Raw genomic sequence first — 23026 nt, 5'->3', positions numbered from 1 at the left:
AGAATTAGAATCACATCTGGCGCCATGTTCTGTCCCTCATTACTACTGAATCTCATTATGACCTAGTCCCGTGAGAGGGACTGTGCCGGGTTTTTAAGCACACTTTCCACTTTCTTCTGCCTCTTGCTCATCTCATCTGCCTCACCGCTCCTTCTCTTCTGCGTTTACATTAGCGGAAGTCCTCATCTAAGAGAATGACTGAGCACCACCCTCCTCCTCCTCCATCCAGAGCCTGGAAATTGTTTTACAGTGCCAATTAAAGTAGGTATGTTGAGTTTTTTTCCAGGGTATGTATTATTCAGAGAGTATTATTTGTTGCACTCAAAAAAAAAAGAAGAAAAACCTTCACTAAAATAAGACTAGCAGAGCAAGTAAGTTCCACTTACTTGCAATAGAAACTACACCAAAGATTCGGAAATATAGTCAACATGAGGAAAATGAGTGAGCTTATTTATGGTGCCCTGAAGTCCTACTGAATAATGAAAACCTCCGCATATAACCACATTTTAAACTTTGTTTCTTTGCACCCTTGTGCAAATACTGTGTCTGACTTGGAATTAATTTTCGAGGAGAGAAAAATAAAGAAATCTGTAAAGTTTGAGTCCAAACTGTTTTACCTCAGTAAAATATTAATTTAGAAGCATGGCAGGGAGAACCAATTTCTCTGTACACTCTGTAAGCTCCACTCATGAGGAAATAAGAGTTTCAACATGGTATCAAAGTCTTTTATTTGCACTTTTAACATACCAATATTAAGCAAAAAAAAAAAAAAAAAGGTTAACAAATAAAAATACGAACATGTGGCATAAACTGCATCAGTGATGTCTCACAAAATTGGACCCTGCATCAGAGTGGGGAGCTCTGAAGGTCACAGCCAAACCCTGAGGTTTTTCCGGTTGGTTGGTTCTAGATCATGGGCGAATCGCAGAGCGTGCAGGGTGCCTGCAGAATCTTCTTTATCCACTCTGGATCTGTGGGCAGAGAACACAGTTTTATTGAAAGTTTGAAAAAAATAATTAAAACTTTAATGTTACATGTTTGGTCTGACGTTTGCATGAACAACTAAATTACTTCGAAACAGTGTTACTAGATTAAACCTAGTGTCATTTCCTCCTACACACATCTAAACTGAGCGCTGTCACTGTGATGTAAAGGCTTAAAGGTTATTTCTTAGGTTTTGTAAAAAACATCTCAAATAGTAAATAAGGCTTGAATAATAATATTATTGCGCACAAAGACCATCAATCTTATTCACAAAGCATGAAACATTTTTGAGCCGAGATTCATCTCATCTCAGATCAGTCAGTGCAGGAAAATCAGTAAAAAAAAAAAAAAAAAAGAATTATGCAACTAGAATTCATTTTATTTATTGACAATTCCAGCCATTATGAGTTTCCAGCAAAATACTTTACATATTGCAACTGAGCAAACATTAATTAATTAACTATTAACTTCGGACACATGAGAGTGAGTGATTCTCATATTAATTGAAGGCTTCAACAGTGAAACCAGCCAAAACCATGAATACTTCTATAAATAACACTTTGGATAGTTCTACCCACCGAGGATTTTCTACAGTAAAAAGTAAAAACTGCCCCACATCGGTCTGATGTTTTGAGACAGGAGCTTAGGTGATGTTGATTTTGACAGATGCCAAAACTGCACAGACCCGTCAGTGTTTAGCTCAGATAGGCTGGAATGACCAGGAGAGCCGTGCCTCAGGCCCTCAGGCGCTCAGGCAGGACCGATAAAGACCCATACTGGGAAGCAAGTAGCAGCCAGATAAAGCCAATCCTCAAACAATGGGAAGACTACATTGTTTTTCTCTAACCACATACTGTAGCTGGCACTAGACCTGTTGTTTCATTGGCAGATTTTGAAAACTATTGCAGTTCAGGGATTACGATAAGCCAACAACACAATGAATCTATAATGGGACAGAGTTCAGATGGACCTGTGCACAGTGCACATCAGTGTGATTACTAATCGTGTCTGGGTCCAACTGAATCGTGCCTGAGCCCCACTTCTTTAAGTGGCCCCAACACTAGTCAAACAAACTGGACATTATGGGTCAAATTTGGTCAGGCACTGCATAGGTTGCCTAGTTTGACTAACTCCTTCAATGTCTTCTCTATCAGAGATGCACACAAGACTTAGATAATCCCACAGCCTAATACATGCACTGTAGTAATTAGGTTCCTATTTCCACGTGTGAAATTGTCTTAATGCGCATACGTATAAAAGCAGATTAGATATCCAGTTACGTATATGGATAGTCAAAGAATATGATTTTTCTAGGAAAGATCTTCAGGGGGAAAATATTAAGTTTTACAATTGTTTGTAAATGAATATGAATATGTACAAATCTGTAGTAATTCACAAGCAAAAACCAAATATCAGAAAAACACAGAAGCTTTCACATTTTGTTCATTGTTACCTGACATCTTTGGGTGAGTGGGGTCTGAGTCTCCAGGGTGGGAACCAATTTTTTAGTGCATGTTTGTTTGTGCCACAGTGGACCAAACTGAATGAGTCATGCACCTATGTTTGCAATGCCTGGGCTGTAGACAACTTTAAGACTGTCGTACATCCAAAATGTTGGTATAATAAGACAGAAGTGACAGAAATTTCAAGCTTCAACCAAGAATCTGAGATCAAACTTTGCTTTCTGACCAGTAACACAACTGTTGACATCAAAGAGAGAATCCTAGAAAAATCTGGCACAAAAAGAGACACAAGTCTCTTTTTAAAGATATATTAATTTTTGCAATCATTTACGTTTTTAAGTTTTTTTTTCCAGGTTTTTAACTGACTTAAAATCCAAAATGTCAATTGATGATCTGAGTGGCGGAGGCTGACGTTGAAGGTGACAGGAGGAGATGGCGGATCGAGAAGCGTGCCTGTGAAATGGAGGTGGAGAGAGATGGAAAGTGGCGCTTACCCTCAGGCTCTGGCAGTCTGGCAATGGTATCCAGCAGGAGGCAACGTCTGAACGTCAGCGTCTGGCAGGCCTGGTATGACAACACACACCTGGAGGAGACCGAGAGGAAGGCATTAGAAAGCTGGCTGGCAGGGACAGACACACACACACACACACACACACACAGAGACACATAAAAGTACAGCAGATACAGCAGTGAAGTACAACTGATGGGCAAGGATTTTCCTCTCAGTGCCCACCAGAGGCACCATGTTCTAGCTATGAAGAAAACAGGAGAAATGTTTGGCAGACGATATTTATGAGGCGATGAGACTGGTGCATGGGTAAATATCAAGAGGTGGGAGGCTTGATTACTGCTCTGTAAAGATAAATAAACCATCAAACAAGGTATTTGGCATTAAGATCCAATTCACATTCTGGTGCTTTGGTTCAACGTTGTGGTCTGAACCCACAGAGCACCTACGCTTCCTGTAAGGCTGAAGCTAAAAATAAAACATCTTTAGTGAATTAGATTTGAACTCGTAGAAGCGGTTTAAGAATAATCTGTGTACCTGAGCCACATGTGGCCATTTGGGCAGACTGCTTGCTTGTGGTCGGCGAAGGGCAGCACGGCCTGACACAGGCTGCAGCGCTCTGAAAACGTCTGCTTGTTCATCTTCTTCTTGATGTGGCCAATCAGGACCTAACAAGAACAGTAATGTGCAATTTATATCAAAGTAACAAATAATACCAGCAGTACTGCCGGAACCAAGCCTAACAATAGGCCATTACACTTTGTTAACCCCATCACTAGACTCCTTCAAAATAAAGTAACATAACAAGTATCACACTATGACATAGGATCTTTAATGCTTCACTATACAATGATCATTCTGGCAACAGTGTGATTCCAACTTTGTGGCATGAAAAAAACCCGCAATTTATTTTCAACATGACAATCTATTATACAGTTGATTTCTGAACTGTCATGTACACAGGAGACCTGTTTTTTGTAAACAAGGCAGGGGTTTGGGGAAAGCCGATTTCCCCTGGGGTTACCAATTTCTCTGCCGTGTATATGTGTTACAGTTTTTATTTTTTTACAAGAGCGCATGTGCAGAACAAAAGTCTGCAGACGAGTAACTCCTGTTTGGAGTCCCTGCACCAAAGAGGAGATTATTTCACAGATACTTCTGTGTTTTTAAAATCCACTCAGACTCAAACTGAAACTATCACAAAGAGACCTGTAGAAGTCCAAGTAAGTCACTTTTCATGACAATTTTTTTTAAAATCCTGATTTACAGTTCGCTCTGGGAAATTGAGAATTTCACAGCACCAGTTTGTCTTTCTGTCACTGCACTGCCTGCTTTGACACACAGACAAAGCAACAACAAAAAAAAGAGTCACGATACAGTTCAAATCTGTGAGCCATGCTTCCAAAAGAACTGAGGTAGAGGAGGAGGCAGGCTGTATGTAGACCACTTTTTCGTATTTTTAGTAACAAACGCAACTGTTGCCAACAGTCCTACATACAAACACCGAAACAGACACGGAAAGTTCCACTGAGCCTTGACATTAGAGTCGACCTAACTATAATGTCATTGTGGGTAAATGAGAGCTAATCTCAGTCACCACATGGGAAAACAGAATTTAGGGGCCCACATACTTTTGTTCCATTGTAAAGAGTAAACTAGCAGTGATCAAATTATTGAATCATTATTTGTCAGTTACAGAGAAATACACAATTGAGAAACATTAGCCACAATAAGCTGCAAAGTAGGGCTTTAGCCTGTGGATGCAGGATGCGTTTTATGACTTGGATTCATTATTTCATTTTTCAGATGATCAATTTGCAGTTTCCGGATTGACTTCACTCACCTTAATATGCTTTGTGTGCGCACCATACAGCTGCAATATGCTGTAGTATAGATTGTTTGATTGCTTTATGTGGCTACCAGCTTATACCCAACACTGCCATGATCAAAGCCAATACAAAACCAGATCAGGATATTTTTGGTCAGCTAAAGTCAGTAATTATCAGGGGAGTCACAGCTTTACCTCTGAAGCTCTGTCGTTAGTGTCTTTGGAGAGGTACTCCACCAGGCCACAGGTGGGAATGCTTGTGTTCTGAGCTATCCAAGTGTTGAGGTACACAACCCCCAACACTTTCTTCATGTTTTCTCTCATTAGGTGAGTCTCTACAGTATTGATCCAAGCCTGTACTTCTGCCATCTGCTCCTCCTGACTGTCTTTGTCCTGTTTTGCTCCACCAGACTCGCCTCCCTCCTGCGCAGCCTCTTCACCGTCTCCGTCCTCCTCGTCCTGTACAAACACCTTGCTCCCCCCAAGTGTAGGTTTCCAGCGGTGATAAGTAGGAGGGGGCTGTAGTGACTGGTAAAGTATGCGTACCAGGAAGAGCTTCAAACGCCACAAATACGGTGAATCTACTTCCTGGATCTTTTGATCAAGCTCTTCCTGTAGTGAAGCAGGGATGCACTTGTTTTTCAAAATTTGCCACCTCACTAGATCAAGCAGGTCGGCCGTCTTGTATAAGTTCTGTGTGGGGGACTTGAGCAGCAATGCTGCTGCTGTTTCTGGTGATTTCAGGGTCAAAAAGTGAACCTGGTATGTCCTGTTAATGGGATGAAAGCTATCTACCATACCCTGTGTGCTGACCATAGCGATATATGCTCCATTGCAGCTCACTGCAATCCCATGTATCCGCCTATCTATTAGGCTTTCAGGTTGCAACATGTCCTCTTGTTTGAAAATCAAACTATTCTCTGTAAATGTTGGAGTCAGTTTTTTTATCCACCCATCTATGGAAACTGTGTACACTGCAACGCCATGTTTACTGACTGCTAGTGAGATCACAGGAAGCGAGTGCAGCCCTGCCACGTGAGAGTTGTGCACATTTAGTCCTGCCGGCGAAATCATGAGCAAGCACCAAAAAATGTAACAGCCACGTGAGGCGACGATGAGGCTGCAGCTGGATTTATGGATAGGGTGGATCATCGGGACGCATTTGATGTTTTCAACTGCGATCTCATCACACTCCTTCCAGAGGATGACGGGGTGTCGGAGGGTGAAGTAGCCCTTCACTCCAGACAGGCTGACCGGCATGATCTTGACAGGTCCCACCTCACTGCCAACAATCAAGCCACTCATCCGGCGATCTGCGTTTTCATACTCCCACCATGCCAAGTCATTGGGTCGAGTCACACCTGATTCAATGAGATCATAAAATACAACGTCTGTGCCCTTTACAAAAGGCAACAAAAACTTCCACAAAACAAGGTCACCATTTTCCATTAAAACAGCCAGGAGGACCATATCCACGTCTTTGCATGTATTATCTGGCTGAACCTGTTTGATTGTGTAAACGCTTGACCACTCCATTCTCAGAGGGGTCTGCATATGGAAACGCCGCTGCAGCTCTTCAAAGTCGAGCAGGTTTTCCTCTGGCAGCTTGTTGTCTTTTTTGGCATAGCCTCGCTCCTTTACCCTCTCGCTGTACTTTTTGGTAAGATCGACGAGTACGTTCCATTCCAGGCGCTTGTGACTGTTAAGAATCGTCAGTCTGTGGTCAAGTGTAAGGCAAGCGAGCAGACATCGCCCGCTTGCGTCACAACCTAACGGAGACCAACTGACGTACTTAATTCCTCTTTGAGCATCTAAAGATGGGTTCATCACTCTGTCTGCCAGGAAAACCTGTTTCACTGTGGGATCTGGATGTGTAGAGAACTTCTTAATCGCACAAACTAGCTCCTCTGCTGGTCCCACCTTTAAAGTTATGAAGACAAATAAAGAAATTATTAGGTTAAAGGTCAGATTTAAAAAGGTGCAAGTGTTTTCAAAATACACACAATCTACATGTGCTACAATACTTGATGCAGCACTAGATGCAGTAAAGAATTAAAGTTGACGAAAATGAAATATAGAAATGTTATTATCTGATAAATGTTGAATCGAACATCTAAACTCGAAATGTGATACCTTCAATGTCCTTCTATACATGTCTGTCTGACAACTTTAACTCAAACAAAGTTTAACTCAAACACAAGTGCAAAACACTTGTTGGACACCATGACCTGTCATATTTATATATCCCGTGTGGTTATTTGTTACAAGTTCAAGAGATTTCTTTTCACATGTTAGATGGATATACACACAAACTCCAAAGCTACATCTAGGATAGCAAAGCAAACAGCCACTTGACTGGCTGCTGTATCATTAGACAGATAGTAGGCCACACCTAAAAGTCAAGATGTGCTTTGAGTGCTATTTCACACTGCTCCCAGCTCAGTAGCCCTTCTATTTACAGTCAGTTAATCAGATCTCTAAATGACAGCAAGAAACCAACTTTACCCTTCTGTCACTGTGCCTCGTGGATTATAAAATTCAGCTCCATCCAATATTTTATGTGCCAAGTGGATTTTTGGAATGGAGACGACCCTATAAACAACATGTTTACACACCAGAGCAGCTGCACGGAGACAGATTTACAGCAGCAAAATAGTTTTTCACTTTTACTCTTTCCATCAACATTTGTATTCCATCGCTTTAATTATCTTTTTTTTCGTTTAGTAAATAATGAAAAGCAGCACTGCCAAACTAATAGCACACAAGTGAATATTAGTTTGGCTGTGGTGCTAAGGCATGTTGACAGGATCTGTACGCAAATAGCAAGACTATCATACCATTCTTGAAATGCTTGTGCAGACGTAATGCCCTATAATAACACCGTGTTAAAGGAAGAATCCTATAAGTCTATCTGAAACAACTTAATGTGACCCTAATCAGCCACAGCATTAAAACCAACTGGAGGTATTAATGTCACAGTGAACAGAGGTCTTCATTTGGTGGTGTGATACCGTTTATTGTGACTGCTGCCAATCGTGGGCACATTATTACATTATTCCCATGCTGACCCCTGTCCGCCACAACATTAACACCATCGGGACGTGTTAATATTGTGGCTAATTGGTGTATGAACACTCACACACACTGGTGTCACACCAAGGCACATGGTGGCAGACAGAGGCAATAAGTAAAAACACTTGTGTGTGGTTACTTTGTAAAGTTAAGAAATAGTAAACATAGTGGACATGAAGACTGAGACATAGATGTGCTCAGCTAAATTAATTAAAAATCAAGTTAAGAAAGAGTTCAATCAGATCCCTTTACTTAATAGGCTATGAACCAGGGTTTCCTTTGTTTTTGTTAATGTTAAGTATTGTGAGGTTTGTTAGAACAAGAAGCTTATGTATAAAAGTGTACTGATGATGTCATTCACGTATCTGCCTTTGAAGTTTGTCCCTTTAACTTTCCGAGTAAGTTCTTCAGTAAACCACACTAAAGGTTTGATGTAGCTTTTTTCCTTCACAGCACAGAATGATGCAGAGGTAGGCAGTTTATTAGCAACTGCTTGTCCTAAGTCTGAGTCTATTCATTGGGTGTAATGTACAAACTTTGAGCATATATACACTGACTGCGGAATTTTCACTTTTCAAATTATCAATGTTTGCATAATAATATTTAATACTATTTATAATATTAAACTTAACACTAAGAATTCCATCTGTTAAAGATGCTACAATAATAACTGAGCCCTTTCAACTGAAAGCAGATGTACATCAAAACAATCATTCAGTCTTAACATTATGCATTCACAACCTCAGATAAAGGTTGGAAAAACTGCTGCAAACAAATACGTTGTGAATATCATAGGTGATAGGTGAGGTTTCTTCTCATTTCTCTCAGCTATAACAGTGTAATCAAATGCCCTGCTTCTGTAGAGCTGAAGACGTTTTGCAGCTCACTTAGTTTTTCACTTGGCTGACATTTTACACCCTGAAATGACTGAGAAACAGCTCTGATTTTTTTCACTAATGGTAAAAGAGGCCTCATGAACATTTAATGAGAGTTAACTGATCCTGAAGCAGACAGTAAGTGTGAAATGTGCAAACTGTTGGCAGTCCCCTTCTACTACTGTACATACTGCAGGCACAGAAAAAACCCCGACAAGCTGTTGTTATCGTTTACTAACTTATATTAAAATGCAACATACAGTCTTTTGATGGACAAGGTCGATTTTAGTGTTGAACATAACAGCAACACATGCTAAGCTAATGTTCCAGCTCTACCTGACTCCAGCAGCTTCAGCACCTGCGATGAAAAGGTCATTTGAGGATATTTACCCGCAGTCTGTACGAATCAGTCGGGACGGGGATGGACGTCCTGTGCAGCGTCAGGTCCTGCTTGTTGCTGTGGACATCGCACACTAGCTCCATCAGCGACACGGAGCCGGTGGTGCATACAGCCAAGCGGTGATCCTGAGACCAGGAGAGCGGCTGCAACCCGCTGACCGGGGCATTGAGAAGAACGACGGGGTCCCGCTTGACCGCAACATCCTCCTGTTCGAAAAGTCGATCACCCCCCGCTTCTGGTTCGGTCTTGATAACTACATTAGTGAGCTCTGAATTGTGCGAAAGTGACTCACTGGCGGCCGCCATGTTTTCTGTGCGGAGGAACTGACGTCATCGGACGTGGGAAGAGATTTCCTCCGCAAAGTTAAATAGTGCAACACATGTGCATTTGGCAGGTCATTTAACGCTGCAGGTCATAGAAACATTGCATAGATATTTTCCAAAATTACCGTAAATTTTATTCATCATATGTCCTTTCAACAGTCTATTTTTATATCTGAAAATCTAAAGCAAATGAAGAACAAAGGAAATTATACATGTATAAATTACACAGCAGGAATTGCCTGAAATCTATTATAGTCTAATATATACTGTGGGGGTTTTATAAATGATCTATAATTGTGGTTGAACAAAACTTAAATTTTTTTCATAAACTATATTTCAGAAAACCACATTGTTGTCTAGAGATTTTTTTAATTATGTGTTTTGGATCTGTGACCTCTTTAAGAGACATCGGCTCTACCATAGGTTATTCAAGATGCAAGAACCAGTTCACACTAACTATAAGTTGTTAATTGTACCACTGAATTGGCTATATTTTTATGCAGATTCTTATTTTATATATACCTGCATACAGTATTTTTTTTATTGCAGTCCTATTGTATTAAGATGTGGGCCTGCTTATTAAAGTGGCAACTATTTGCATGTTGCCAGTCACTTTGTATACTATTTCCTAAACAATAAAGTAATTTGATGGTCTAATTAAAATTAAGATTGTCCTGTGCTTTGATGTCCATTTTACTCATATAGATGGAATTAAAAGGGTTTACAGAAGGTGCTTTTGGTGCTGCTAAGCAAATACCAGTTATCGGGTGGAAACCATGACCTGTCATATTTAATATCGGATCCATAGATCTAATTAAAATTACACTGGGAAGGTGCAAAGACTGAACAGAAACCATTAAGACAGTTATAGAGCTACAAATTGAATTAAAGTTCTTCATCTCAGGCTAATATTTCATAATGATAGAGTTAAGACATTTATTTCTTTCGTTTTCCCATGGGGTCATGTAATTATTAAGATTACGCACTGGTTACAAAGTATCTGCCACATGATAAAATGTAAATGTAATTTACACTATTGCTTACAAGCTGGAGACTACATTATTCAAAAAATCCTAACCATAGTCTATAACAGAAATGCAATTTTTTGAGAATAAAAAAAATTATTTATGTTATCTTTATAAAAAACACATTTCCCTACATTTTTTTTCTGTTGTATGTAGGGTAGTGACAGTGCTTTGCCTTTGGAAAAGCCATATTGTGTCACAACAAAATAGCACATACAGCCTTGGACAGTGTGTCAGGACTCGCACATTCTTGTTTTAATTAGAATAGATTGGATGAAACTTTAATGATCTCCATAGGGAAAATTTCTAATCTATGTGACACATTCATTCAAAGAGAGTAAGTCTATGTTTAAACAGCATTGGCATTCTACAATGACATATTCACCACTCTGAGATTGATAAAAAAAAAAAAAGAGCCCAATCCCTGACAGGCACAACATCAGTCATTTCATCTGTCTGAGTGCAGTAGCTCATCACCATGAAAGATCATTAATTGTCATATTTCATTGTTAATTAAGAAAAATGTGAAATGTGTCCCATCAACAGTTGACGGCTCACATATATATCAGCGACGAGTCACTGGACACACCTGGACTGGTCGAAGGTCAAACTGCTGCAGTTGGATGCAGTGCTGGTGAGTCCCAGGCAGACAGTGATTTGTTACAGCTCCTCTCACAGTTCCTGTCTGACTCCCAGCAAGATGACAGCAGGCTTTCAACAGGCAAAGTTATTTGTCACAAAACAAATTGTTACAAATCTGTGAGACAAATATAGAATAGCGCACCCACCATTTTTCTGTCTTTTGTTTCAATAATCGAAATGAATAAATGAATGGGGACCACGGTATGTTTCATTCTTAATGAAGCGTGTAGTCAATGAATATTTCACACACCTGCTGTGTGTCTTTGGTGGGTTTTGACTGGGGACCCAATCCCGGCCTGAGATGTTTAAATGTTGGATTAAACATTCATCAAATGCTGTCACAAAAACTTTATCCTCTCCTGTCAGCCACACATAAAGATGGAAGATAGCCCGCATGCAGGTCAAAGAGGCCCAGCCTTGATTTGAACTTCGGCCACTGGTTTACTTATTGTGTAGTGGAATTGTTTCAGCTGTACTGGAGCCATGTCTTAAGGTTTATAGGTTATGTATTGTGGGTTTGTGGATATGGACGGGATCAGCTCAGGTCAATCTCCTGCATCTCTAATGTTTACCTGCTGTCTTGTTATTGCCTGATGGGTTCATCCTCAACCTTTCAACTCTCAGTAGACCATATTCTCTGCTGTTTGTTCTCTCCGAGTGTCAACGATGCTGCTTACATGTATCTTGTAAGGAAGCCCGCAGGGACGTTTTGATGCATGGTTCATCATACATGTTTTAATCAGTCAGTCTCTCAGACGCCTCCCAGGAGGGGGCTGCTGCACCACATTACCAAGTACACACAATTAGTGATATAATCATGATGATGATAATGAAATGTATTTAGAGCATATCAGCGTGGTTCACTCTGTTCAGGGAGACATTAGCAGGACTGCAGCCCTGGAAAACACTTGGCGCTCAGGCTCCTGGAGCTCTCCCTCTGGAGACTGGCAGAGCCCGGCAGGTTGTCACATCAGAGTTTAGCAGTCATTGCTGTCGACTTTGTGCACTTTCTGCGCCATCAACTGCGAAAGCCTCACCTGACAGGTGTTGCTCTTAATCAGGGCTCCTTTGGCCCTTGTGCAGTCCTTTGGGTGGGAAAGAATAAGGATGCCTGCCTTCCCTCTTTATACATTCTGACAGCCTTTAACAGGCTTTTCTGTGAGATGTGTTGGGATTCATACACCAGAAAAAGCAACACCAAGCCCTTACCTCCACCCCAACCTCTTCAATGGGAAAATATTTATATCATATCAGTAAAAAAACATAGTGGCCTTTAATTTAGCTCCTCTCATGGATGTTCGGTCACCTGTTAAAGGTTGCAGTGATAGGATGTCAGGATCAGAAAAAGGGCTTCAATTTTGGAACAGAATATGCTGTCAATGTTTTAAACAGACTGTAGGACAGAAGAAAACCAATGATCAAGGGTCAAAAATAACACTAGAGGGTCATGGTTGTTTCTGATTAAAAAAATCTGATATTTCTGAAAAAGTTATATCAAATTGGATAATGAAAAAACATAACTAACCATTACTTACCTACAATAGCGAGGGAGAATTGGCATATCTCCTTGTCAAACATTTAGTGAAAAGAAAACCATTGATTTGTTAACTTAATGGAGATGAATTGCTACTGCTCATTATGAATTAGATTACAATATCCAGATACAATATCCACACGCAAAATTAGCCCACGTGTGATAAATTGATTAGGACCAGAAAAAGACCCAACTGATTTACCTGATGTGAATTAGACACATACAGTAGACATATTGGTTGTCATACATATGAAGCAATTCTTATGAAAAAATGCAAACAGTAGCCTATGGTTAATGGATAATGCGAAGGAATAGCAGCTTAATATCTGCGAAGACACATTCATAGACTCATATATAAAATTATGCCCATGCAGATGTTGAGTCAGAAATATAAGGAATAAATAAACTAAAATGCTTCATAAGCCAAATACATGTCTTATTTTGGTGTGTGTCTTATTTTTGCTAAACTATAATCTTAAAGCTAGGGAACGTGCCCACGAGCCCACAAAAGCTAAACTCAGTTATGAACTATAATATTAGATTGAAGTCAGGAGGCTGCTTTGAGCTTTAGATCAATCTCTGGTTAGGCTGCGGGCCATCGGGTACTTAAATCCAGCGCACCCTATATTGAACGGTTGATGCTCCGCCCACTCGTTTGGACGCCTTTGCTCATCGATAAAGTCTGAAAAAAGGTTACATAAAAACCTATATAAGTTGGCCTTATCTGTTTGTTGTGGCTTCTGTAACTTTTAAAATTGTTTTTACCAACAGCCTTCCAGTCAAAGCTGTGTGTTTAGACTGGAAAACCTGACCTTGAGGGGTCTTCTTACAACAGTTTCTCTTCAACAAGGTAAGTAGCTAGCTTAATTGCTACATCTGATGTATTGAGTGGATGCTAAATTCCTTCAGCCATTGTCAATATGAGCCTCAGGATATTTTGATACATTTCGTTTCCCATTGGCCTTTTTCACAGCAGACATTTAGCTGCTTCAGAGGAGAATTATGAATTAATACCATTGGTAACACCTCTGCTTTATATGGCTGCTTTTGGCTCACTTTTTTTCCTCTGGTGCGCACTTTGGAATAATGCAGCAAACATCAGTGTATGAGTATAACTGTTTAAAACTTTTTTTTTTTTTTTTGGAATTCACAAAAGAAGCCGCCAACTCACAACAATACATCTTCCACTTGTTATGTTAGGATTGCATACATTCACCAGTAGAACTATCTTCCAACAATGTCTTAATACTAGTTCTGCCTACTTATGACTTTAAAAAAAAAGAAATGTATTTGACTTTATATATTTAGTATTCATCTACATTGAATCATTACAATGATTGATTAATTGATTATACATACACATAACCACTCTATGCATTATTCATCTTCCTGTTACTGTAGAAATGATACCTAGTTACAACATTTCTTTCTAACCTTTGACCGATGGGCGGGAAAACTTGCATCTGACTTTGTGGTTTTGCTATGATAAACACCAGAGAAAAGATGTTAGGTCCTTTAAATGATGGCAGTACCAGCACAACACCAAGTTTGATTTCGGATTTTCGAGAGCCTGTTAGATTCACCATTTTCAGTGCAATTCAAAGGCAGCTTGTACCACAGATTGCAGCAGCTGTGAGCTAATAATATTTGAGCTAAGTTTTCTCTTTCCACTCTCAACCTTTAACTTGACTAGCTTTTTGGTTTGTTCATCACTTAACTGTCTGTAGCAATCGAGTCAATAAAGTAGCTAAATGTGCTACTGAATGTTATTCAAGGCAAATTTTTAATGTCAATCTCCCATCCCTTGCTAATTTTAGTACAAGGCAGAGCTCTCATCTTAGGTGTAACAGATTGGGTTCCCAAATGTTTTATTTACCAAAAATAATGTTAGCATCTTTCACTGAAGTTACCTCTTCAGTGAAATCAATAATCAGATGTGTCACCCATAATTCACACAAGGAATCGTAGGAGTTAGCATCAAGGTGGATAAACATTAGTCAGATTTTTTGGTGTCACCACCCGCACTACACAACGTTTTAAAGGCTTGTATAATAAACGTTTTTACCACTGTAACTTTGAAATGAAAAAACAATAGAAAATAAATCATTATTAAACTTGTCTAATGGAATGATAAACTCTGGCTAAGCAATACATCACCTATGTCAATTCTGCATAATAACATTTCTCCACAATTCTCTAATGTGTATGAAATTACTTTCTAGAAGAGCTGGATCAAGGAACTATTGGGTTATTTTATCCAATTTTGACAGTACCTATTAGCTCGAATGCATGTTTACCCGAGGCCAGGCCCTAATCTGTAGGTTATTAAGAGAAACATGGAAACTGATTGTAGGGAACTGAGGAGGAAAATCAGCCATTCTATTTATTCCCAGCGATAATGGCTGAATTATTCATCCCGTGTGATGATTAATTAAAAAAGGCCTCAGGTCCTGTGGCAGTTACAGGCTGCCGAGGCACACACTGACATTCCCATGTGAAATGCTGGATCTCTCTGCTTCTGTCTGCCCTCCTCCTGCTTTCCTCTGCACATCTTCAGGGAAGGTGCCCTCACACAGGTTACATGTGTGTGTACCCAACACTTTAACCTAATTCACAAATACATGGGTTGGAAGACCAGTGCCTGGAAATCATGTAAACACAGACTGGGGTCAAATATAAAATTAGATTTAGTCTATTAGCAATCTACAATATTGAATCTTTTTAATCTAAAAAATATACCCATTACATTTTGAATACACAGTGCGGGTGGAGAAAGTAGGAGATCTCTTGATTATTTTCTCGAAAAAGCTTTGGCAGCAACAAGCTCAAACAAGTGAATCCTGTAGCCGAGTATCAACATTCACGATGTGATTTTGTTCGGCCAGCATTGAGCTGTCAAGAAGCATCCATCAGCCTAATCTGTGCATTGTGTCCTGCACCTTCAGCACTAGCTGGACTCCTATCAGTCCCAAGTGTTCCACATTCTCCTCGTCTCACACGAGTGCAGAACATGTAGCAAGACATGCTAGTTTGCGGTCGTCTGTGCAGTGTGTACAAGTGTAACTTGAACATGAAGCGACACAGCAGTTAGCCCTCATCACAGCTAGTTATTTGACATCAGCTTCTTGTGTGATGTCCCTTAATGTTGCAGCTCTGACATATTCTTAAGACTTAATATTGCAGCTCTGACATATTCTTAAGATGTTTAGAGTGAATAGCTCTCTTAAAGTCATTTTACAGCATTGCAACTGGGATATGGTCTGGGCTGTGATCGACCCACTCCAAAAGGCAGTTATTGTAGTACTGTACCCTTATCTTGATATTTAAATCTAATGAGCTTTTTGGTACTTTATTAAAGAAAATTAAAAACTACACTTATTTTAAACTGCTTAAACAGATTATATAAGGGACTTCAAAGGATTTAGATTTGAATAAATACTACCAAACCCATCTTTAAATGTTAACCAACTTCAACAATTCCTTTAAGCCTTTCACTTTAAATCTGAGTTTATTTAATAGAGAGTGGCCACAGTATTAAAATGCCTCTTTAGAAACTCTTTCTATACAGACTCTTGAAAACTGTTTGGGATTACTTTTATCAACTTTGTTCAAACAAACAAGTCTCACATCAGCAGAGGCATCATTTGATAACCCCTCACTCCAGTTACCCTTTGTTTTGGTCATTAGTCTAGGAATTGATATATTTCCAACCACAACTGTGCAAATCAGTTTCATCATTTAAAAATACTCTTTTTATTGACCATGAACAGAGATCTCACAGTTCTTTAAGACAAGTTTTAAGAGCAAGATGCATGTATGATTTGTATAGGACTGATTTGTGTTCCTAACAGGTTGGTTGTCCTAGGAAGCACGCTTTGAAAAAGTTTCTATACATTTATACACAATGTTTTGTTTATTTAATAAACAATTGATCGGCAATTGAACAATTGAGCCTTATTGTAACCAGTAAAGGTTACTGCCAGAATTAGGTAGACAGTGGCTGTTGTGTCCTTTGACCTAGTGCGGGCATCTGGCAGTGAGCAGGACATGCCCTGTAGCAGTGCCAGGGGAAGGCAAGGAGGGCTGGCGTCCAGGACTGTTCTTGCCTCTGTTCAGGCCACGCTAATGGAATGAGTTTTGGGCTGCCCATATGGCACTGGAGAAAAGAAATAGGACTCTAGAGGTTGGCACTCAGAGTCACCAGGCAGTCCCCCTTTTAGATATTAGACAGGACAGGGCCAGACCTACATAATCGTCCCACAGCCACCAGACATTATGAATGTGCTCACTGATGGGGATGGAGACACACCTGCATCAGAGGCTTCCATCTGCCCCTAACAAGTAATACTGTTTTTTTTTTTTTTTTTTTTTTGTATTTTATATTCTACTGCATTCTTTGTACTGAAGTTTTTTTCTTATTATTGCCAACCATCTGAGGTTTGAAGAAAAACTTGCATATTTAAAATGTACATTGTGGTTTAACCATAACAGTAACAGTTTAAAGCAAACACTGTTTTAAAAATTATCACACTGTTGCATGCTAACATGCAAAACAGCATCATTCGAAATCCAAAACTGGTGAAAAAGGCTTAAGTGAACCAACAAAGGGGGTTCAATAGAGATTGATTACAAGCTGCAGCACTACAGGCTCAATTATCTCTTCTCTTTTTTTATTAACACTGAACATTCAGTGTTTTATTTGGTATGCTGATCTACTACACCCCTACAAGAAGAAATGGAGAGTACTCAATTCGTTAAGTTAGTAATGGCTGAAATATGCCCCCTTTTAGTACAGACAGTTGCAATGCAAGAGTGACACATGACAGGACTGCTGTATATCAGGGGCACAAGAATTTATTTTACAAAAATTAAAGATGACCACATCCTCTAGTTCTGACAAGTCAATTGTCTTAGCTTATTTTTTTATGCTGTATGTTGACCGTAAGAGATTGGTCCAAAGGACAATCGTAGGTTATAAAGTAACATATACAGCAACTGTTTTAGTGCAGCGATAATGTGCACACCACATAAACTGGAGTACTAGGTTTATCTAGACAGGATTCCTCCTTTTTTTTTTTTTTTTTTTTTTTTTTTTGTAGGCTTCCTGCTTGGTTTGCAGTAGCTAATCTGAAAAGCCCTCACTTTTATTTCTATGGACTTCAAACATCCAGGTTAATAAAGCCCTGCAAGTTGGAGAATGTCCTCTAGTTGTAGGTCAGGTAAAAATCTCTCTGCCAGGATGTATGTGATATTAGCCCTGTGTAAAGGAGCTGGCCAGAAACTGTGTAGGCAATGGGGTGGACTGGGAGAGAGCAGTGTAGCCCATCAGCCCTCTTTGGCAACAGACTGACCTGGCTCCTCTCTGAGCTGCATGAAACCAGGAGAAGGAGAGCCACATGGGATGGGAGGAGAGAGAGGGAAGTATTGGAGTGGTCTGCAGTGTTAACAAATGTGTTTTCACATATTGTATACACTGAGATAACTCTTACCCTCTAGAATAACTTCCGGATGTGCTGCTTGCTGACTGTACCACACAGGCTGATGCAGATGGAACTAAAATTACCACTTCAGGGTGACACGGGCAATTTGTACTGCAGACCTAAAAAGGGAGAGATAGCGAGGGTAATTACAGTCAGCGGAAAAATACAGTTTGGCATTGCCCTGTCCTGGTTTTTCTAATACTCTATTAAAAAGTGAGGCCAGACTTTTAAAACAGGTCACTCTTGTAACCCTCCCTCCCATCTCTATTTCTTCCACCTCTCATCCTCCTCCAGCCTGTCTTCATCCTCCACCTCCTCCTCCTTCTTCTCCTTCCACCACCCACCTCTCTGGATCTGGAACAAAAGCCACCTGCGCTGCCGCCACCTCCCCTCCCCATCTCCCGCTTTTCCATTTTATTGGTGACAGCTGCCGTGAAACAAACTCGCGGAGCGAGAGAAATGATGTGTCAGTGGAAGGTCCTTTAGCCTGCGCTGCTAATCTGTCACACGCCGTTTGTTGTTTACTGTTTCCTCCTGCTTGCCGACTGGCCGGCAGTGTGCACTGTGCAGTAATGGCGACAGATGCTGACCCGCAGAAGTGTGAATCTTGCCGATTTCTCCCTGCTGTCAACCTGTAAATTACAGCTATCGGGAGTAATTAGACCCGATAAAACCCTTCCAAGCTTCACCCCCTCTTGACACACACACACACATATACACTCTTAGCTCTGGCCTGTTAGTGACCTGAGTATGTGGCATTTTAGGACAGAAGGCTGTTGTTTTGTTCATTTTTTTTAACTGTATATCTTTGATTTTACATTTAATATATACTGTGTATATACTTTCCTTATAATGGTTTCTGCAAAATTTTATGCGCTCTTCTTTGGTTTAGAGATTTGTTTTTTGTTAGGTCAAAACTAACATCTCTCCTCAAACACTTCATGACTTTGAGGATGCTAAGATTGATGGTGGTAGTGTCTCCAAAGTTGCAGAGGTGAATCTTCATAGTCATCTTCTTCGATGATACCAGTCTTCGTCTACTTATTCTCACTAAGGCTTTGCAGTCACAGCAGGGTCCTGGGCACAACCAGAGAAGTCAGCATCAGGGCCACCTCTTCTTGCCCTGGCATCCGTGTTCGGCCTGCAACCACCACGGAGGCCACCACTGCCAAGCATGCTTTTAAAAGCAAGACCCATGCCCCTTTAAGTAACTTGCGTGATACCAAAGGTCACACAGCCGGGTCTTGTCATCCTCTCCCTGACTCTCTGCCTTCCTCCTCCACCTCCTTCTCCAGCCCTCAGTGCCCACTTCCTGACCATCAGAGCCAATCACTTTCCACCCCTCACCTCCTCTGCCGCCAATACCGAGCGGCAATCTGTCACCCGGGCACTAGGAGATGCCACCCTGCCGGCCGCCTTCCGTATACTGTGGTAATGGCTTCTGGCAGCCCTAGAAAGATAAGTAACGGGCAAAAAGGCAGGAGAGTAGGATAACGAGGAAGGGAGGGCCTAAGGCCAGAGAGAAGACCCTCTCTCAGATCCAAGCTGCCCCCATCTTGCCGCTGTTCGACCCTCCTCTCCCCCTTTCGCCTCACCCTGCTTTGGCCTGGTCGCTTTGCACGATACTTCAGTGAATAAATGAGTCGTTTTAATCCGACTGACAAGCTGGCATTGCCCATCCCTGCCCTCCATCTGTACTGGCGGCCAGCGCAGCAGCAGGCCCCAGGCAGCCCGATGTGCCAATCCAACACACAGCTTATCCTGGCTGTAGCTTCAGGGACAGAAGGGTTAGAGCTCTATGCGGCAGCTACCCTCTCCACCAAAAGAGCTATTTATATAAGAAAGGGATTAGCCGGTGGAGCCTTTGATGAACTGGAAAAAAATTATGAATTTGCTCCCATCTTGCTCGAATGCACGTTTGCAGTCTTTTTAAATGAAAACTTCAGTTTAATGATTTACCTTGGGATAAACTCATCAATTCTGGATGTTGTATTTTGTTTCACATTTGCTCTGAAATCAACTTTGCACATTTTTTTTTTTTTTTTTTTGGTAAAGCGCTAATACAATAATGTAGTTTTATTCACTATTCCCATGTTACATGTATCTGTTACAGATGAATGTGTTCACTCTGCAACAAACTCAAATTGAAACTAGCTTCATTTTCATTTGCCTCAACCACAGAGTAAATTTTGCACTGTCATGCTTGACACAGCAAGAGCCCAAATGCACCATCATTTATACCGTCCCTTTCCCAACCCAAAAGCCACAGGGAGAGAAAAAACTTTACCACAGGAGGTGCTAAACCCTCTGCTCCATTTCCTCTCTCCACAAGCTCTTCTCCACTCCCTTGGACATGTGTCACCTCCAAGTTGTTTGGGAAGGGACCTGGTAACATTTGAGTGCCCAATTAAGCGCAGAGGCTCAGTCCGAGCCCCCCTCTGTGTTCCGTTCAGGCACGTCACTGATAACCAGTCTGCCATCTTCCTGTGAACCCCACACACATTCACATATATACACACTCCTCCCACCCTCTCATTCTTTTTCATGCTTACTTCCCCCGTCTGTTCTGCCTCATTTTCACACAAACATACTCTCTTTCCTGGTTAAAGATCCCCCACAGATCTGATTGCAGCTTATCTTTGGAACAGGAGGTTATGACTGTTTGATCCATGGCCGCTGAACCCGTTGCCAGTAATACACCGGGGCCTGGATGCTGCTTATTTACAAGAGGGGTCCTCCCACTGTGGTGCAGAGGATTCGAGAGCCCAGTGTTTTGATGCTTTTGCTGAAAGATTAAGCACTGTTTTCCTAAATTAGCCTTGAAAACATGAAGCACGAACATAAAAGAGAGTATTTTTTATCTGCAAGGTCAATTAGGCACTCATTATCGCCCAGATTGAATAATAACTGAACTTAAGAAGAGTAGAAAAAAATAAAACGGCAACTCAGAGTTAGCATAGTCAGGCCTTTTGAAGTGTTAAAGGACTGCCTATTCCCTTAACTGGAGTGAAAGAGCATCGCTGGATAATTTAGGCTACAGGCTCGGTGGTGACAGCTGGGCAGCATTGAAAGCCAACAAAATCGACAAATCACTGACTTTTTTTCAATAAGTAGGTTAATATCTCAGAATGGTGTTTAATGTTTTATTCAGCGCAGAGACAGTGTAAAGGGACGTCAAGTGTTTTTGAATGCATTTGGGAGGTAGCGGGCTGGGCAGGGTTTTGCATCTCCCTGCAGTCGCCCGTGAGCACACAGACCACGATAAAGGAGTGCAGGAACAATCGTTGCCGCTCTTGAGCCTTCTCCATAATAAACAAGTGCTTTGTAAGTGTGTCCTGATTACTATTCATTACAAATAAATACTTGAGCACTGAGAGCTTAGCACCCTGCTGCTTTACAGTTATCCGTTATTTTTGTTACCCAGCTGTCATCCCGTCTCTACCTTTCTTTCCCATTTGAGGCTGAATGTTCCAGTGCCCTTCAGATCAGTAGTGTGCTGGGAGGGATCTGGTGGCTAGTGACCATGTGCCAAGCCTCCCTGCTTTGTGACCTGTATTCTCTGCCCTCACCTGAGGCCTTGGCTATAGGCTTTATTGTGCTCCAAACCAATCGGCCGCAACATTACTCTTTTAATGTGTGATTTTGGTTTTGTGGTTGACAGAGGTCAAATTTATTGTGGGCTATGATCTACAGGTGTGCACACGCACAGTGTATTACTGCAGTAGCTGCAGACCCTTTAGAGTGACCATGTTCCACAATAATGTTGCCCTTCAACCGTTTTGCACACTTTTCACTGCTACACTTTTGGTTCTTTTTTGCACAAATATGAAAAACATACTGACATACCCCTCAAGTTCAAACATGCACCAAGTCCACCAATGCCCCAGATATGGGGGCAAAAGTCCACTGCACCCTGTCCTCTACTGCAGGTTTTTGGAAGGTGATATGATCCTTTTTCCTCTGCCACAGTGCTTGGTGGGCTGGCTGGCTCTGATGCAGCGTGGTGTGCGCTGGCGTGGACTAAGACTGGGCCAGTGTGCTCAGAAGCTGATGAATTGAAGGCGAGATGCGGAGCGGCAGCCGGCGAGGAGCTCCGGCGAGCGGCCGTCACGCGCTATCACCGTCTGCTCCTGTGAAAGGGGAAATCGAACAGACAGCGCTGACAACTTAATTTAACACCAGGTCTGGAGGAAGCCAGAGTGCCACAGCGCTCTGTATAATTGATAACTCTGCCACCCCACCACACCTCGCCTCACCTTGTGCCCATCTCAGCTCATCATCTACCCAAATCAGTGGTGGACATACGGTACAGAGTTTAAAGCTTGTCATACATTCCTTTCCTATAGACTTCTTTTACCAAAATGACACATTAGTGACACATAATCAGCTTTCATTAAATACAGATTTAAATGGGCAAATAATATTTTTGTTACAAAATAAAAAATATAATTATCTATCTATCTATCTATCTATCTATCTATCTATCTATCTATCTATCTATCTATCTATCTATCTATCTATCTATCTATCTATCTATCTATCTATCTATCTATCTATCTATCTATCTATCTATCTATCTATCTATCTATCTATCTATCTATCTATCTATCTATCTATCTATCTATCTATCTATCTATCTATCTATCTATCTATCTATCTATCTATCTATCTATCTATCTATCTATCTATCTATCTATCTATCTATCTATCTATCTATCTATCTATCTAATTCAGTAAGTAATCAAGACAGAGAACTGCTGTTGGATTGTTTTTAATACTTTGATTTTTGCTACAGAAAATAGACCTTACAAAGGACTGAGGTTAGTCTCCACTTGCAGGTTTTTTGCTGTATTCACCCTTGTAGAGATATTTTCATGCGTTTTGTTAGCACA

The 23026-nt window shown here is 40.9% G+C and overlaps 1 protein-coding gene across 1 annotated transcript; it reads right to left on the bottom strand.

The window, feature by feature from the left end:
* Window positions 1–513: 513 nt before the first annotated feature.
* gtf3c4 (general transcription factor IIIC, polypeptide 4) lies at window positions 514–9465 on the bottom strand. Its single transcript, XM_067484900.1, has 5 exons — window positions 9121–9465; window positions 4979–6703; window positions 3493–3623; window positions 2942–3030; window positions 514–971 (listed from the first exon to the last, which is right to left on the bottom strand). Exons 1-5 carry the CDS (start codon window positions 9433–9435, stop codon window positions 907–909), a joined length of 2325 nt encoding a protein of 774 aa, XP_067341001.1. The 5' UTR covers window positions 9436–9465; the 3' UTR covers window positions 514–906.
* Between the last annotated feature and the right edge of the window lie 13561 nt (window positions 9466–23026).

The sequence above is a fragment of the Channa argus genome, chromosome 18 (assembly GCF_033026475.1).
Source record: "Channa argus isolate prfri chromosome 18, Channa argus male v1.0, whole genome shotgun sequence".
Lineage (NCBI taxonomy): Eukaryota > Metazoa > Chordata > Actinopteri > Anabantiformes > Channidae > Channa > Channa argus.
This window is presented reverse-complemented; position numbering and strand designations above follow the sequence as displayed.

Bases quoted from the DNA above. Each gene is read 5' to 3' on its own strand.
- gtf3c4 (XM_067484900.1), bottom strand. From the start codon at position 9,435: ATGGCGGCCGCCAGTGAGTCACTTTCGCACAATTCAGAGCTCACTAAT. The intron at 6,704-9,120 runs GTAAATATCCTC...ATAACTTTAAAG, and splicing joins CTGATTCGTACAGACTGCGG to GTGGGACCAGCAGAGGAGCT. The intron at 972-2,941 runs GTAAGCGCCACT...CTCTGCCCACAG, and splicing joins CAGACTGCCAGAGCCTGAGG to ATCCAGAGTGGATAAAGAAG.